General features: G+C 50.7%; 1 protein-coding gene and 1 long non-coding RNA gene across 2 annotated transcripts; one reads left to right on the plus strand and one right to left on the minus strand.

Annotated features, from left to right (window-relative positions):
* Window positions 1-301: 301 nt before the first annotated feature.
* On the minus strand, window positions 302-12,686 carry LOC133357572 (uncharacterized). The gene is made up of 3 exons (XR_009756981.1): window positions 12,334-12,686; window positions 9,217-9,322; window positions 302-1,326 (listed from the first exon to the last, which is right to left on the minus strand). It is a non-coding gene; the product is annotated as an uncharacterized LOC133357572 (long non-coding RNA).
* On the plus strand, window positions 3,593-17,050 carry SERPINH1 (serpin family H member 1). Its single transcript, XM_061575557.1, is given in 6 exon segments — window positions 3,593-3,974; window positions 10,744-11,540; window positions 12,364-12,462; window positions 12,683-12,915; window positions 13,455-13,565; window positions 13,567-17,050. Coding segments are annotated over 5 exon segments (1,326 nt in total). The 5' UTR covers window positions 3,593-3,974; window positions 10,744-10,849; the 3' UTR covers window positions 13,759-17,050.
* Window positions 17,051-17,207: the final 157 nt, after the last annotated feature.

Raw genomic sequence — 17,207 nt, forward strand, 5'->3', positions numbered from 1 at the left:
AACATAATAAAACAATTCTCACGACGTTTCGGCCACAACGCAAGCAGCCGTCCTCAGGTGAAAACCAGGTCCGTCGAGGCGACAGAGTCTGAATGAAACAGCACACGGGCTTGGAGCATATATATAAGCTTATAAGCTTATATATATGCTCCAAGCCTGGTTTTCACCTGAGGACGGCTGCTTGCGTTGTGGCCGAAACGTCGTGAGAATTGTTTTATTATGTTTTATTTTTATTATTTTATTACTTCCCTTCTACGTGACTTTACCGAAAGAACCAAGAAGATATATATTTTAGTCGGCACACAGGAGCCGTGTAGCGTTAAGGGAGGCTGGGCATTGCGTTCCTTGACTACGGAGATAAGATGAGCGTCTCTCGTCGGACGGGTTGGGTAGGCGTGAGATGGCTCGCAGGTGAACGAGCCTCTTTTGTATCTTGATTTAAAGCAGGAATTCATACTCTTGGGTCTTTCGGTGAAATCACGTAGAAGGGAAATAATAAAATAATTCTGTGGCCGCAACGTCGTGAGCATTATTTTATGATGTTTTATTTTTATTATTTTTTTATTTCCCTTCTACGTGACTTTACCGAAAGAACCAAGAAGCAGAAAAAATAATAGATGGCGACGTTTCGATCGCAACACACGCGATCGTCTTCTCTCGCCTGAAGACGATTGCTTGACTCTCTTTGTCAAACGCCAAAGGCGCAAAAGCCCTCCCCAATTGCTCCCCCACGAAACTACCGACAGAAGAGGGACTTTCACTGGTCAATTCCCTCTAAACACGGTATGTTGTCCGACTAATTCCGGGCTGGCTTGACGAGGTGGGAGAGAGATGTCGACTAACCGTGGTGGAACCCATTCACACTGCTGGGTTGGACATATCTTGATGCAGTAAATTTAGCTGTGACGGTCCCACCTGATGACGGAGACTTGTGTTGCCTCCGAAACGTCGTGATTTATTATTATATTTTTATTTTATTTCCATTATTACTTTTATTAACTTTTAATTTTATTTTTTTACCTACGTGACTTTACGGAAGAAACCTAACAGTATGAATCCTTGCAGTCACGAAAGCTTCAAATCTAGAATACATTTTTAAGAAACTGCCCCCATCACTTTGTCTCAGCTGCCGCGCCTGGAGATCGAATAGGCAACTCGAATAGTCGACCTCTGCGTTGCATATCGATTGCATCACGGCAAACGTGCCCGAGTCTCTGTGTGTGAGTACTGCACAAGATTCATGAATGCTCTTGGCGCCTTGCATGTGGATGCAATCTCCGAGGAACTTGCATCACTTTGGGGCCGTCCATAAATGACGTCACGCACCTAGGGGGGGTTAGACATTTGTGACGATGGGGGGGGGGGGGGGGTGAGAAATTTGACGTCACATCAAAAGGCACAACTTTAAATAAATATAGACAACACGTTCTACTTAATTAAATATACTTTTTAATAAATGTTTTATCCTACAACATCAGAGTGTAGCGCCACATTAAATACCCACTACAATGACAATAGTTTAAAGCGATTCGAAGCATGTTTTTTTTGGAGGTGGGGACAGAGCTTTGTGACGTCATATTTGAGGGGGGGGTCTGACTTTTTGTGACGCCGTGTGACGAAGGGGGGGGGGGGTAAAAATTGTCCAAAATTGCGTGACGTCATTTATGGACGGCCCCTTTACACAATAGCAGAGCTCACAATAGGTACGCTCGCTATCACCGTAGTCCCCAGGCTATAATATGCACTATGTCCCCCTGTAATTTACAGCAAAAGTTGTGGGTTGTGCCTCATAACCAGCTACGCGTGTGTGTGTAAGTAAGAAGACGTGTGTGTGTGTAAATAAGAAGACGTGTGTGTGTGTGTAAGTAAGAAGACGTGTGTGTGTGTAAGTAAGAAGACGTGTGTGTGTGTAAGTAAGAAGACGTGTGTGTGTGTGTAAGTAAGAAGACGTGTGTGTGTGTAAGTAAGAAGACGTGTGTGTGTAAGTAAGAAGACGTGTGTGTGTGTAAGTAAGAAGACGTGTGTGTGTGTAAGTAAGAAGACGTGTGTGTGTAAGTAAGAAGACGTGTGTGTGTAAGTAAGAAGACGTGTGTGTGTGTAAGTAAGAAGACGTGTGTGTGTGTGTAAGTAAGAAGACGTGTGTGTGTGTAAGTAAGAAGACGTGTGTGTGTAAGTAAGAAGACGTGTGTGTGTGTAAGTAAGAAGACGTGTGTGTGTGTAAGTAAGAAGACGTGTGTGTGTGTGTGAGTAAGAAGACGTGTGTGTGTAAATACCAAAAAAAAACAACTCGTGACAAAGACTTTGGTCGAGAAATCAACAGTTGTTGTTGCTGTTACGTGCACAACAACTATAGGTGACGCCTTAGGGAGGACATCATCCAGCAGTAGACTATCATGGCCGATGACGATCATTGAAAATCATCACGGCTGGACATTCACTGCTCTCGATCTATGGCATGTGACGTCCATGCGTACGAAAATCATCGACAGCGGGGAGACAAAGGCGGCCGTGGGTGGCTTCCCTTACCACACGCCTACCTCCAGCGCACGTCTATGCAGCTGCTCGCTTATAACGCTCTCAATTCTCCACTCACAGTTTTCAAAGTTTTAGATTAAAATAAAAACGAAAGACATCCGTCCATGACACAGTGGCCTTGAAAGGAAAACTGTAATATACAATAGGCGACGTTTCGGATCATGGCCCTTCTTCGTAGCCTGAGATACTCATAGTACGATACTTCACTTGACACCATAGGGCCTGATGAGAATGAAATAAAACATTATCAAGACAATTTGTTTGTTTGTTATGAAGTTACCTAACACAGTCAACATTGGGTAAACAAAAACCAGACAAACCCTTCCATCGTCAACAACTATTACTAACGAAACGAATTTATATTAAAAGTAAAATTATAGTTTGACTTTGTGGTTTATGGAAGTTGGATGTCGCCTGAACGGTTCACGACCAGCACCGGTGGCGGATATCCGAACCCCCTGGTGCTGGACGACCCCCCGCTTAGGTCGACTCAGCCTGAAATTGGTAACTTGGCTCGGTACAGTGAAAATTCCGTCACAGTTCCTATGATTGCTTTTTCATTGCTTTCATGGCTTTATTTTGGTGATTTCGAAAAGTGTATTGGTTTAGCCATGTTTGTTTGTTGTAGTACAGAGTTAGACTGATGGCCTTAATCTAAGTTGTCTTATGGTTGTTGTTGTTGTTGTTTGACTTGCATCCCACTGGGATTTTTGCACACAGCGTTGGTGTACGGTGATTTTTTTCTGCAATATTTTGCTGTCTTTTCTTGGATTTTCTGCTTGCACTTAGTCACATATTCACTTTAAGATGTTTTTTGTTCATGTTTTTGTTTTTTTTATTTGTTGCGGTTGCACCCGAATCAAAAGAGCCGAATGGCTCACAGGGCTATACCAAATAAATGAACTTGAACTTTGTTAAAAAAAAAAGACATCGGCAGTGGGGAGAGACAAAGACGGCCGGGCGTGGTAGTGTCACAGTGCCCGGCTTTCATCCGCCTCTCGCTCACAGCCCTTGCTCCGAGAGACCGTGGGAGACTCCAGGGTGGCGGGTGGGGGGGTCTTTGTCTGGGATCGCATTCCTCCGCTCGCAGTCGCGGCATCACGCGATTTGTCCACGGGCGGATGTCCGGGCGGAGTTTAGTCCGAGCCAGACATATGGACGAAGCAATCGGCCCACTTTTCTGGAAAGTTCTTTTAGGGTTGGGTGCGGGAGGGCAGTTCCTGCTATAAAAGGACGGCGCGTCGATCCCAGCAAAAGCGCAAAGCGGTTGTTTTCTTGAGTTGTCTCGTTAAGTCTTCCTCGGCCGTCTTTGTATCTCCTTCCAGCCCTCTGCCGGCTCTCTGTGTGTGAGTCTCGCGTCTCGCTTCGTCTCCCGCACACAAACAAAATCGCCCCTGTGCTCCTCCTCCTCCATTGCTTAGGCGTCTTCGTTCTGCGTGGTAAGTCGACCCGTTTACAGACAGACACCCCCCGGCTCGCTCAACGAGACTTTAAATCTCTCGATTCGAGAGCCGAGAGCCTTGACGGACAGACGGCTGCCGTGTCTAGCGACCACACAAAACAAAAGGGAAGAGAGGGCTTTATGCGGCGCGTTAAGTACGTGGCGATTATTGGGCGATCGTGAATTTGCTCCGCAAGTATTTTTGTTATACCGCTGCCGACGAGAATTGTACGGCCGCGAGACTTAGCCCACAACTTTACCTGCGTAGACAAATGCCGTTCGATCGAACGGGCCACTTGGCAAAGGTGAGCCACATAGTCCGATATACTTAACGATGTACACATAAATGCACGCGTGAACACGACGGATTGTACACGATGCTGTGTTCTCCGCAGTTATTTTAGTTGGGGGGGGGGGGGGGTCTTATGAGCAAATCGTGCTTTGCGTGTGTCCTTGGTACTTAACTTACGGGGTGTGTGTATCTCTAGTCGCTTGAAGCCGTCTCGCAGTAACTCTGTCGAGAGGAGTGCGCGACGTGGCTTGGAGTTGCGTTCGATGTTACTCGTGCGCAGAGCCCGACTTGTCCATCCAATGCTGTCCGGGTATTAGACCATACTTCACCACGACGGTCGTTGCGGGTTGGTGGAGGCGTGGGGGAGGGGGATATCGATATTTCTGCGTTGCCTATGTCCGAGCAACTCGCCAGCCTCGAAACTGCTTAGCTTCTGAGATCTGCAGAGATCGGGCGCGTTGAGGGTGATTTCACCGCCGCGTTTGTCTTTAATGTTTGATTATAACGGATTTTTTTGGTTTGTTGGTGTTTTGAGTAACGTTTCGGGCAATGTCCCTTGTGCAAGAGCACACGTTTTCGGCCCATTTAGTTTTGAGATGGGGAGCGGTGGTGCAGAGGTTGGCGCATTGCGCTTTAAAACCAACAAAACTCTAGTTCGGTTCCCGGCCACGGCGAATATCCGTGGCGAGTGATGATCCGAACTGGTCCCGGGAATCGAATCTCATTCTCCAACCCGCACCGACCGGCGTGGTGAAGTATGGTCTAATGACCCCCCTCAACGACCGAGTGGGCAATGGGGGAAGACCTTAAATTCAGCAGTGGACAAAATGAGTCGTAGATTTGTTCATAGTTTGTTTAGACTCCGGCAAAGTGCACCAACACAACCTCCACCAAATCAAAAGTCCCGTAATTTATGTTTATTATAATGTAACTACAAGTCTGTTGCATCGTGGTGCATCTGCAATGAAGGGGTCGTTCGCTGCTCCTTCGAGTCGTTCGCTTCTCTTTGAGTCGATCGCCGTGAATGTCACCGCCACCCACACAACGCTTTGACCCGGTGGCTTCAATTGGCCCCGGTTCTGATAATTATCGGCTGCTACTGCCACAGTTTGGCGTTTCTCTCAGCTCCTCTCTTCACTCCGTGTGTGGACCAACCCCCAATGGTATCGCACAGGCTACTGCTGGGTTATCTCCGGGTCCTCTGGCTTTTTCTACCCACGCGAAGCCAAAACTCTCGTTAGTCAAAGATACAGACTCTAAACGTTCGTCAATGACAAACGCTGCGTTGTGCTGCGGATAAGGGCTATTAGCTGAGAACGTTGCCTATTGTATCCTGCAGAACGTTTCAAGGCCACGCCGTGTTAGTGCCGAATGCGTTCCATCGTTCTTTTTGATTCGGGCACCTCAGCCAGCACAGCAGCAGCGGCATCACCAACTAATCGTTGTCGTGAAATTGGCCAAACATACAAATTATTAGGCAGGACCCTTTTGAACTAAATCTTGAGACTCTCCTGGATAAATGACAAGAAACTCGCTTGATTCGATCCAATGCCAGTCAAAACAAAAACTAAAATCGATTTGCCACGCGAAGATTTAGAAGTGCTACGGACGTACGTGTCGGACAATTGGTGACCTTTGCCTAGCTAGCTGGAGTGGTCTGTGATCTACCCGACTGGCATTGGCGGCAGGTAAATATTTGCTTGAAAAAAAAATACCAGACTAATGGAGGGATACTTCGGCGGCGACAGGATTAAAAGATCGTGAATACAATAATTACGAGCCAAATTTGCTACACGAATACTTGTGGCATTGTCAGACGTTATTGGCTCGGGCATGCCCCTGGAATGACGGGTTCGTGTCTGTGCAAGTAACGGGGCTACTGTACTGTCAAGCAGCTTTGTTCTGCACTCTTGTGGAGCATGGAATGCTAAAAACTAATTGAGATAAGATGATATAATATCTATCTCGTTAGTATCTCCCATCTATCTCACTTCATCTGTCTCATCTGTATCTCTCCTCTCATCTCACTGCGTCTCTTCCCATTGTTATCTCTCATCTCACTGCATATTTTCCCATTGTCTTCATCTCTCATCTCACGGCGTCTCTTCCCATTGTCTTCATCTCTCATCTCACTGCGTCTCTCTCTACCCTTATCTCACTGCATCTCCACCTTCTGCCCATGTCTCTTCTGTCATCTCACTCAGAGTTTGCATGAACCGAGAGAGAGGTGGCGACGGGGACGGGGGGGGGAGGGGTACATTCATTGCTGCTTAGAGGCCCCGATGGGCCCCCCGCCTTCGCCAATGCGAGACGAGAGCCCAGCCCCCCCCCCCCCTTATATGGCCGTGCGGCTGTGTCGACGTGGCACGCGCCACCACGCGCCATGCTGACCCCTATTGAGACAATAGGGCAATGCACCTGTCCTGTTGAAACAAACGTCCATAAGAGGGTTTTTTTTGTTATGGGTTAGATCGCGTAAATATAATGTGTCGTTATACCCGCCACCACCCAACATGGTAATTTAGTAGAGGTTTGTCGCGTAAACAGAACGTGCCAATATTTAAGAACGAAACGGGGGGAATTCTCCACAAATCTGGCTGTCGCCTGATGGTGCTAGTTGTAATTACTGGCGAAACGTCGTGGCTCGGATTGTAAATGTTGTGGATTTACTCTCTAACACACCGGTGTGCTGTACTAGTGACGAATTGGCACGTTCTGTTGACGTGACAACCCTCACTAGTTGGCTGTGTCGGGTGGTGGCGGATTTAACGACACACTTATATTTACGCGATCTAACCCAAAAAAACGTTATTATGGATATTGGTCGCGAAAGCCTACTAAGTTTACAAGTGAAACCTACGTGTACGCATTACCGTATTCTCTGGATCATAAGACACACTTGCCCTCTGTTATTTAATGCCAAGTTGTGGGGAGAGGGTACGTCTAACATCGGGTAGGTTGTGTGTGTGGAGATCAGATTTGTGTAATTCTGTTGACTGCCCAACGCGGCTAACGCATCTAACTTTCCGGAGCATCTTAAACAAAGAATCTGTTTGTGTCCACGAGCCACAGCCCGTCATGTCACATCCATCGACGGCCGGGAACACGTCCCACGCGGTGGGGGTTGTTTGACCATACTTCACCACCCTGGTCAGCTTGGACATTGAAGCGTAGAAGATTACAACAACAGTGTATGTTGACTACTGTGCACGGTACTGAACTGTATATCGTCCATGCGGTATTTGTATACTGTACTTTATGCAATAATAATAATGCCTAAGACCGAATCGACCTGAGGGGCACCTGACCATTTTGACATTTGAAACTAAGCAAAGTTGAGCCTACCCAGTACTTGGATGGATGACCACGTATCAGAGGTTCGATACAAAAGATTATTTATATATTAGATATAAAGCCCATGACCAAAATCAACCCGGAATGTGGCCGACCTTTGCAGATCTCGGAAGCTAAGCAGGAGTCGAGTCTGGCTAGCATTCGGCATGAGCAGGCCACCACCGTGGGCTTGCCAGGAGCTGTAGGAGCAGGGGCTTGTGGGAGTTGTGGACAGCAGGTGGCAGCGCTGAGTGTCACCCTTCTCCGACGCGTGGTGGCGTTTCCTTCCCACATGAAGACAGACCCTCACTGGCAGAATTGGCCAAAACATCTCAATGTGGCAGGGCCCTCGTGAAAAGATAGTCCTGAGACTCGGTGAGGCTTTCCTGGATCAATTGGAATTCGTATTCACAATACCCAACTGCGCACACTGATTTTGAAAATAATTATTTAAAGTCCTGAGTTGACCTTGACAACATTTGCTCAGCTGGCCCCTGTGATTTGATCACGGTAATTGTTCGCAGACATCAAGCGAGTCCGACTTTTCCTGCAATGTAGCTCAGTGGAGCATTGCTTATTTCTGTATATACGGTACTCAAATTTTTTGCGTGGAACAGCATTTTGAGCCAGTGTAGTGTCCTTAAAATGTTGTGTTTTCGATTCGCCTCTTCCAATAAATGACCTTGAAAGTGCCACACTTCCAACAGCATGAATTATTTACGCACAGAAAACGCGTGGTTTACAAATATGCGGCAATGCATACTGTACAGTACTTAAATGTTTTTTTAGCGGGTCCGTTTGTTATGAGTGTGTAAAAGTTGCGAGCGGGGTGCATGAAATCCACTGCTGAACGAGGGCCTCGCGGGTTCATGAAGGTGGGGAGTGTAAACATGGGAGCATATAAATCCCATACAACATTGGACAACGCTGCTGTACTACTGCTCTGCCCGTAACGTAGCTCCCACAACTCTTGGTTGTGAACGGTGGTCGCCCATCCAAGTACTATCCAGGCTCAACCATGCTTGGCTTCCACAATTACAGGATTTCAGGTGATTCGGTCATGGGTTAAAAGTTGCTCTTTTTAATGACTTCCATTTGTTAATACACTGCTGGATGAAGGCCTCCCCATGTCGTGTTGGTCATGGGGGTTTGTTTGACCATACTTCACCACCCTGGGCCCAGAATCGGTTCTGATATTACCCACCACTTGCATGAACCATGGCCAGGAATCAATGATCCAGCAGGGGATTGACAAGCAGGGGGTGGGGAGTGCATTCAATAATAAATAAATAAATACGCGCTGCCACGTATTCAGTTCAGGAGGGGGCCACATTTCTGGCATCAGTCCTGCGGCACAGTGTCCGTGTCTCGGTCTGCTGCTGCTGCTTCTGCTGTCCAAACCCGGAGGAGACACGTGGCTCTGACGAGAGTTCAGTGCTGTGGAGGGGCGGCTCCCGGAGAGATATTTATTTTATTTAGATTGGAACCATCACCAGAAGTGGTTTTCCGCAGACTTTTTTTTCGGGGCTTAAATTCCAACGGCCACTTTGAACTCGGCAGGATCCGACACCACCGCCATGCTGTTTGCAATTCGCGGTCACATGGCAGAAATTACCGATGGTGAACTCGCGCACAGTGGTCGCCATTCGTCGCCGGCAGCCGTGACCAATCCGCTGCTGGATGAAGGCCTTCGCCATGAGTTGCTGCCATCTCTCGCGGTCCTGCAACGCATTAAGAAATGAGAAATGGCTCGGCCTTATTCAAATCAAAATCGCCCGATATTTGTCATGCAAGTTGAGTAACTTCCCCTTTTGAAAACAAAGGGAAATGGCTCCTATAGTCAAACAGTGTTTAATTGTTACAAAAATGTGATTTGCAAATGCAATGCATTAATTCTATAATCAGAAGACGCTCAGGAAAGTAAGATGCACCTGCAAACTTGTGGGGCTGTGTCAATAAAGTTGTACAGATCCGGTCTCGCACACACTCACCCATGTATCATTGGATTATAAGGCTCACCCACAACTTTTGATTTACAACACCAAGGGAGAATAGTGCGCCTTATTAACCCAAGAATACGCTAATAGTTAAACCAATTACCTGTTCATTTGAATACAGTTGGCTTTAATACAGCGGCTCGTTGGGCATTCCATGGCACTTTGAATGCATATAATACTCAAGCCATTGCCATTTCAATCCATGTCCAAAGCCAACTGAAACCTGGATGTTTTATTTGATATTAAAAAAGGCATTTTTGCCTGCTGCTCTGCTCCTTTGAGTTCCACGCCTGAATTTAGACGAAGTATGCCAATTACCAAATGGATTGGTGGGTCACATTAAGTGTGTTCCTCGGTGTGATTCCATAGCATGGGACTTGGCTTCAATCCTACAGAGGTCAGGGTCCAGCGTGACCAGGACCACCGCCACCCGACAGAGCTAGACGAGGTCATGACCTATTGTGGCCTCATCAAAAATGTGCTACATGTCTTGCTGTTGCCGGGGCAATCCAGGTGATTTCTGTCCCAGTGCCCCCCTGCAACAAAGCATTTGTGTAAATCTGGATTTTTGTCAGGTTTAAAATGTTCTGGCCCCACGCTCAACTCTTGATCTGGGCAAAGGGCGGAGCCATCTGAGTAGTGGGTGAGGCCTATGGTCATTGGGAGGAGGGGGGTAGTGAAGGGGGGAGGGGGCAACCCCCTGTGTGGGTGGAGCGGTGTCTGAGTGGGCATGGCTATTGGAAAGCTGGGTGGGTGGGGCTCTCAGTTCACCATGTGTCCTGGTTTGGCCTCCCAATGCTTGACCTTATTCCCATTTTTTTTGTTTTCAATACGCACCTCGTGCATCACTCGCAAGCTGCCAGTGATGGGGCAACGCAAGTCTGCGAGCGTTGCGCTGTCGACGGGTTTGCGCCCTCCCCCCACTGCGTTGGTTTTACCAAAAGATTGAGTGGCCTGGCACTCGGCCAACTTTGGGGAATAAGAGAGCCCGTTATGAATATATATTTATATTTTTTTGGCCGACGCTTTCCCGCGAGCCAATTGCACAACGTCAGACTATAAACGGCAGAGCTTCGCTCACCCGGCCAGAAACTCTCTCCCACGTTAACAACGCCCCTCTGCTCTACTCTAAAACACGACCGCAGGTCCGTGCCGGCGCCTAAACCGCAACAGCCACCGCCACAAACCCACCCGCAGGCAAAACGAGCCACCCGCCGCTGCTCGCGTGAACCCGATCGAAGCAAGAAAGCGATGGCCACTACGCTACGCATGCTGCTGCTGGTGGCAGCGCTGGCTTCCGGGGCTGCCGCCGCTGCCGCCGACGGCAAAAAGAAGGCGACGGAGCCCAAGGCGGACGCGGCGGCCGTCACCAACGCCACGGCGGCGCCCAAGAACCTGAGCGAGCACGCCAAGAAAGTGGGCGAGGGCAACTCGGCTTTCGCCATCGACCTCTACCAAAGCGTGGCGAAGGCCGTGCCGGCCACGGAGAACGTGGTCCTCTCACCCGTGCTGGTCGCATCGGCGCTGGGGGCGGCTCAGCTCGGAGCCTCCTCGGCCACGGCGTCGCGGCTGCTGAAGGCCATCAACCCGTCGGGCCTGCCCGGCGAGGGCTTCCACTCGGGCCTGGCCGAGGTCCTGGGGGACTTGGCCTCGCAGGAGGAGGAGGCCGCCGCCGCCGCAGCCACCTGGAGGAACCACACGTGGAAGGCGGCGTCGCGCGTCTACGCGCCGAGCGGCGTGACCTTCAGCCAGGGCTTTGTGAGCTCCAGCAAGGCCCGCTACGGCCTGCAGCACGACATGGTGAACCTCAAGGACAAGCGCGGCGCCCTGAAGGCCCTCAACGAGTGGGCCGCGCAGAACACCGGCGGCAAGGTCAAGGAAGTGGCCAAGGAGCTGAACGGCGCGGACGGGGCGGTCTTCGTCAATGCGCTCTTCTTCAAGGGTGAGCGACGCCACCCGCGGTGGCGGCCGGCCACTAGAGGGCGCGATGGTCGCGCCGATTGTTGCCGTTGTTGCCGTTCTCTTCACGAGCAGCAGCAGTCGCGTCGTCGTCAGCGGTAGCATCATCGGCAGTACCGCGCTGGTAGCATCATCAGCAGTAGTAGTATTAACATCAGCAGCATCAGAATTGTGTCATCATCGCTGTCATCAACGTCACCATCACCGGCCACACCAGTAGCAAGAGCAAATTATCTTGGGCGGAGTTTGGGGGGGGGGGGGCACAGCTGGGGCAATGCCCCCCAAACTGGACACCTTTCTAAACTTATTTTCAGTAGTTTACAATTAAGAGTAAAAAGAAGTTAATTACCTTCACACGCGATTCCTAAACTGAGAAACAAAGAGAACCCCCCGGCCCACTCCCAAATATAGAAATCAAACTCCGCCACTGACGCATCTTAGGCATCATCGTTACCACTTGTGCAACGGCGCCTCCTCCACATACAGAGACATCACCTGCTAACGGCCTAGCGTTGCAGGCGGGTGGGGGGGGAGGGGGTCGGAGGGGGGAGGGGGTCGGAGGGGGGAGGGGGTCGGAGGGGGGAGGGGGTCGGAGGGGGTAGAGGGTCGGAGGGGGTAGAGGGTCGGATGGGGGAGGGGGTCAGAGGGGGGAGGGGGTCGGATGGGGGAGGGGGTCGGAGGAGGGAGGGGGTCGGAGGGGGGGGGTCGGAGGGGGGAGGGGGTCGGAGGGGGGAGGGGGTCGGAGGGGGGAGGGGGTCGGAGGGGGGGGGGCTCACCTGCACGGGCCGCGTTGTGTGCGTGCGCAGGCCGCTGGAATGAGAAGTTCCACCACCAGATGGTGGACACCCGCGGCTTCCTCACCAGCCGCTCCCACACCATCTCCATCCAGATGATGCACCGCACAGGTGAGCGCTCGCACCGCGCAAGCGAACGCGCGCACACGGGCGAGCGCGCTCAGGTGAGTTTCACGCAATGTGCGCGCGAGCACACACAGGTGGGTTCATAGGTGAGCACTCGCCACGCAGGTGAGCACGTAAAGAGCCCTGCTCCGACCGACGAACACGTCCCGGGTTCGGTCTGCGGAGCAGGAGTCTGAACCGTGCGTGCCACCCCGGCTCCTGGCAGGCTTCTACAACTTCTACCACGACGAGAAGGCGCAGGTGCAGTTGCTGGAGATGCAGCTCAAGGGCAGCCTGGAGAGCCTGCTGATCGTCCTGCCACTGCACACGGAGTCCCTGGAGCGCCTGGAGAAGCTGCTCACCAAGCAGCAGCTCGAGGAGTGGACCTCCAAGCTGCAGAAGAAGACCATCGCCGTCTCCATGCCCAAGGGCTTGCTGCAAGGCTCCGCTGACATCAAGGTACTCCGTCGATGGTGCTGCTGCTGCTGGTGGTGGTGGCACTGTTTTAAGTCATCTCCGCCCCTAACCCCTCCCTTTTGATTCATAACCCCCTCGCCCACCCAGCAGCGAGATGAGAGAAGAGATAAAGATTCGTAATAGATTTTTGTGATCGGCCACGAAATGATCCGAGACCAAATCCGTGTGGTTAAGAACCTGATGGCAGCCGAGCGAATAACATCGTCAAGGCGAGCGAGCGTTTAGCGGTGTGCCGGTTACCGTGGTTCCAGCTCGCCGGCGAGTTGAGATGCGGTGAGATGAGAGATGTAGACGAGAGGCAGGTGTTTATGGATGTTGAACTTCTTTCGCACGGCACGTAGCCAACCATGTTAATCGCAGGTGTGGAGTTAGATGAGCGAAGCGGTCGCCAAACTCGCGCGATGTCCGTTACGCCGCGGCAGCACGGAGGGGCGAGGAACCCTCCCGCGAAAGTCCCGAGGTTTGACGAAGCCCGCCGCGGACGAAACTAAATAACGACGCCTTGCTCCGTTCGCGCGTAGAACTCCCTGGCCGACCTGGGCCTGGCGGAGGTCAGCGACAAGGCGAAGGCCGACTTCTCGGGGATGACCGGCGGCCGGGAGCTGCACCTGGGCTCGCTGCTCCACGCGGCAGGCGCTAGAGTTCGACACGGAGGGGGAGGAGTACGACATGTCCGTGCACGGGCACCCTGACATGCGCAACCCGCACCTCTTCTACGTCGACCACCCCTTCTTCTTCCTGGTGCGCGACGCACGATCCGGCGCCACGCTGCTCATCGGCCGATGCATGCGGCCGGTGGGCTCCGGGCGGCACGACGAGCTCTAGGCGCGGCGGGGACGCATCCCCCTTGTCCCCCGCCCGCCCGCCCGCCCGCCCGCTCCCGCTCCTCCGTCGGCCTGCCTGTGCCTTCCGGCTTCCCGCTCGTTCGTCGGCCCACCCGCTCCTGCGCCCTCCTCCGTCTCGAGCTGCTGTCAGGCCCTTGAGCCTGACAGGGCCCGCTACTTCATTTAATACGCTCCACGTGCCGGATGTGACACGTACAATTGCATTTCAACGCAGTCTGCGGCTTAATTTCATACGGCCCACAGCTTAAGTATGCATGGCACGCAAATTAATTTAAATACGGCCTGAGGCCTGTGGCTTTTTTAGGCCACTTAAAAAGAGCTGGGGAAATTATATTTATCTGAGCTGCACTAATAGGGTACTTAGAGGGCAGTATACATATGCATATTTTCCCTGGCAACAACACTGTGCTTCTTATTTTATCGTGCCCAGCCACTTTTGTCATTGCATGCGGCTTCTTTATACTCGGTCGAACTCGCGCACGCTATCTTTCACGTTCCTATCGAACGACGCCAAGGATCTGCGTTAACGTGCGGCCCCCGCCCGAGGTATAATTTAAGGTCGTTGCCCGCGCCGCTGAACGCCACAAAGGCGCCGTAGTTTGCGCGTAGGAGGAATGACGAGGTTGGGGTGGCAGAGTGCGCCGCGACCCTGCCACCGGCAACTTCCGTGGCTCCGTCCGTGGCTCCGCTTAATTGGGCCGGCTGTTAGGAGCGCTTCTTCTTGCAGTAGGCCGCCATGCTTGCCTCCGGGAGAATGCTTTAATTCCCACTACTGTATTTCTCAATATTTGAGATCGTAACGCCTGAGGAAGCAAACGCTGTACCGTGCTATCCGAGGACAAGCCGATGTGTGAATGCCTGCAGCACACACAATTTTTTTTCTTCCTATAACGGTTCTCAAGCATTGCTTCGATAATTTGGACAATTGTTTTAAAGAGTCCACGTCTAAGCGAACAGTTGTGCAATCCTGTTGCACGCAACCGATCTGCAACCGGTTGCCCATAGTGGACGGACTCCACTTTCAAGCATTGATCCGCTCGGCGGTTTCATCACCACGTGACTGCATTTGCACGCCTGTGGTTGGTTGTTACAATCCTGTTATGTGGGGGAGGGCAGCCAGAAAGAGGGGTGGGGTTATGCTAATATTGTGGGCGTGGTTAGAGCATCTGGTCACGCCCAAACGCATCCTCATTGCCCAACTAGTCGCTCAGATCTGGACAAAGTAACATTTTTACCCCCCCAACCCCACCACACGGAACGGTATATAACGGCGAGCCATGCTCACGTGTTAAAAACTCCCTCCGCCACCTACGAATATGCAAGCTTTTGCAATCAAAACTTTTATTACGTTAAGCACAGCCTTTTGAAGATCGTTGGCCGAATATAAACAGTCAAACGGCAAGCCTTGCTCCGTCACGGCACAGCTGCATGCGAATGGGCGAGTGTGGTGGACGCTGGGGAGTGGAACGATTTTTATTGAACGGTCTCGCGCGTGTGTGTGCACTGTGCTGACCTTTATAGGTGCTGCTCGCTAACAGCACTTGCCCCAAAAGTCTGTTATAGCTACTCGGGGAATTTTTGTCTTTGTGTTTATATTAGCTGCAGGGGTATCGTATACTTGTTACTGCATAAGGCAATCAACAAACGTCATGGCTTACATACGCAGCTCCACGTGGGCGTCGTGAACTTAGGAATCAATTAATCGATGGATCGTCATTTCGCCCCAAGTGGTCACGTAGAGTTTAGTGTAGTTTAGATGTTTTTTATTAACCGACTAAAAAGTCGTAAGGTTCAAAGGTTTGGAGTGCAACTAACCTCACTTATCCACGAGCTTTGCAATCTTAACCGAAACAAATACAATCGTTCCGTGCTTGACACGGTCACATTTATTCGCTTCGACTCGGGGGGGGGGGGGGGGGCCTTGGTGGGTGCTGTGCATTTGGGTGGCCGGCGAGCGCTCCCATCTTTGTGCAGAGCCACGTCTTGCACGTCGCGCCCCGGTCTCAAACGCTCGTGTGTGTGTAGGCCTTGGCAAGGTAAGGAAATGTACCCTTTTTACCGGGTAGAAGGGTAAAGGTAAAGATGTCGGCATGCCAAGGGGTAAGGTAAAAGGTAGGGTAAAGGTAGGCTCGTTGTTTTTACCTTGTAACTTTTACCTTACCTTGCCGAGGCCTATGTGTGCGCACGCGCAATCCTTTCTCCTAAGACGAACTCCCGCCCCCATGACATTGTTATATCTTGGTGCTATTCACGTGACGCGTTAGGGAGATGTGTTTCCCCATTTTGGGATGAATTCGGGAACATTCCAAAGGTCGGGCAGGGATGTAGGAAATTTCGGATGAACCAAATAACCAAAAAGTGAGTTTAGCACGTATGCTTTCGCGACCAAGATCATCCATAAGTGTTTTTTTGGGTTAAATCGCGTAAATGTGTCGTTAAAACCCACGACCACCCGTCACAACCAAATAGTACGGGTTGTCACGTAAACAGAACGTGCCAATTCGTCACTAGTACAGCACACCGGTGTGTCGGAGAGCCAAGCCACACCATTTACAAACGGAGTACGACGTTTCGTTAGTAATTACAACTAGCTTCATCAGGCCTGACGAATTGGCTTGTTCTGTTTACGTGACATACCCTTACTAGTTGGCTGTGTCAGGTGGTGGTGGGTTTTAAGGACACATTTTTATATTTGCGCGATCTAAACCAAAAAAACGTCTATAGAAAAAAAGTTTCCGGCTAAATTGAAATTGTTACGTCACAGGAAATAACGTCACATACAATATCACTCCTGCGTGATCAGGCGTCGCTGTTGTGAGCACAAAGACGCATTACCACGCTGCGTAAGTTCACAAAGAAATCCCAAAACAAAATCCAAAAAAAAAATCTTCAGAAATTTCCAAGTCCCGGAATTCATCCCCGCTAATGTGGTTTCGACGTTTTACTTCTCGGCAGTGAATTTAAAATAAAAAGGGTTAATTAATAGTTACGCCTCATAGCCACTCGCACTGCCTTCTCGACGGTTCTGTCACAAGCTGCCTCTCCAGGGGATTGCTAAAGTAGGGAATGTGTGCGCGTGTTCAGGTGGGTTCATGCAGTAAATTTCTCGGCGTGCATTTCTTAACCTCAAGCACATCGCGCCCCCCCCCCCCACGCCATCTTCTCACCCATGAACGTTGCTATATTTTTAGCTACTTTATTTCTCCACTGTTTTTCAATTTTATATATATATTCACCTTCCTACCAATAAAAAAAAACATTGACCAAATAAATTATCTGGAGAGCTTCTTCACATCATCATCAGCCATGGTCCCTCCGCTGCTGGGTGAAGGCCTGCCCCAAACTACCATCAAAAACCACAATCCCCCAATGCATCGATTCATGCAAATCGATTTTAACTGGTCCATCTCCTCCATTGAATTGAAGATT

The sequence above is a fragment of the Lethenteron reissneri genome, chromosome 58, assembly GCF_015708825.2.
Source record: "Lethenteron reissneri isolate LAM-NWPU_2019-01 chromosome 58, ASM1570882v1, whole genome shotgun sequence".
Lineage (NCBI taxonomy): Eukaryota > Metazoa > Chordata > Hyperoartia > Petromyzontiformes > Petromyzontidae > Lethenteron > Lethenteron reissneri.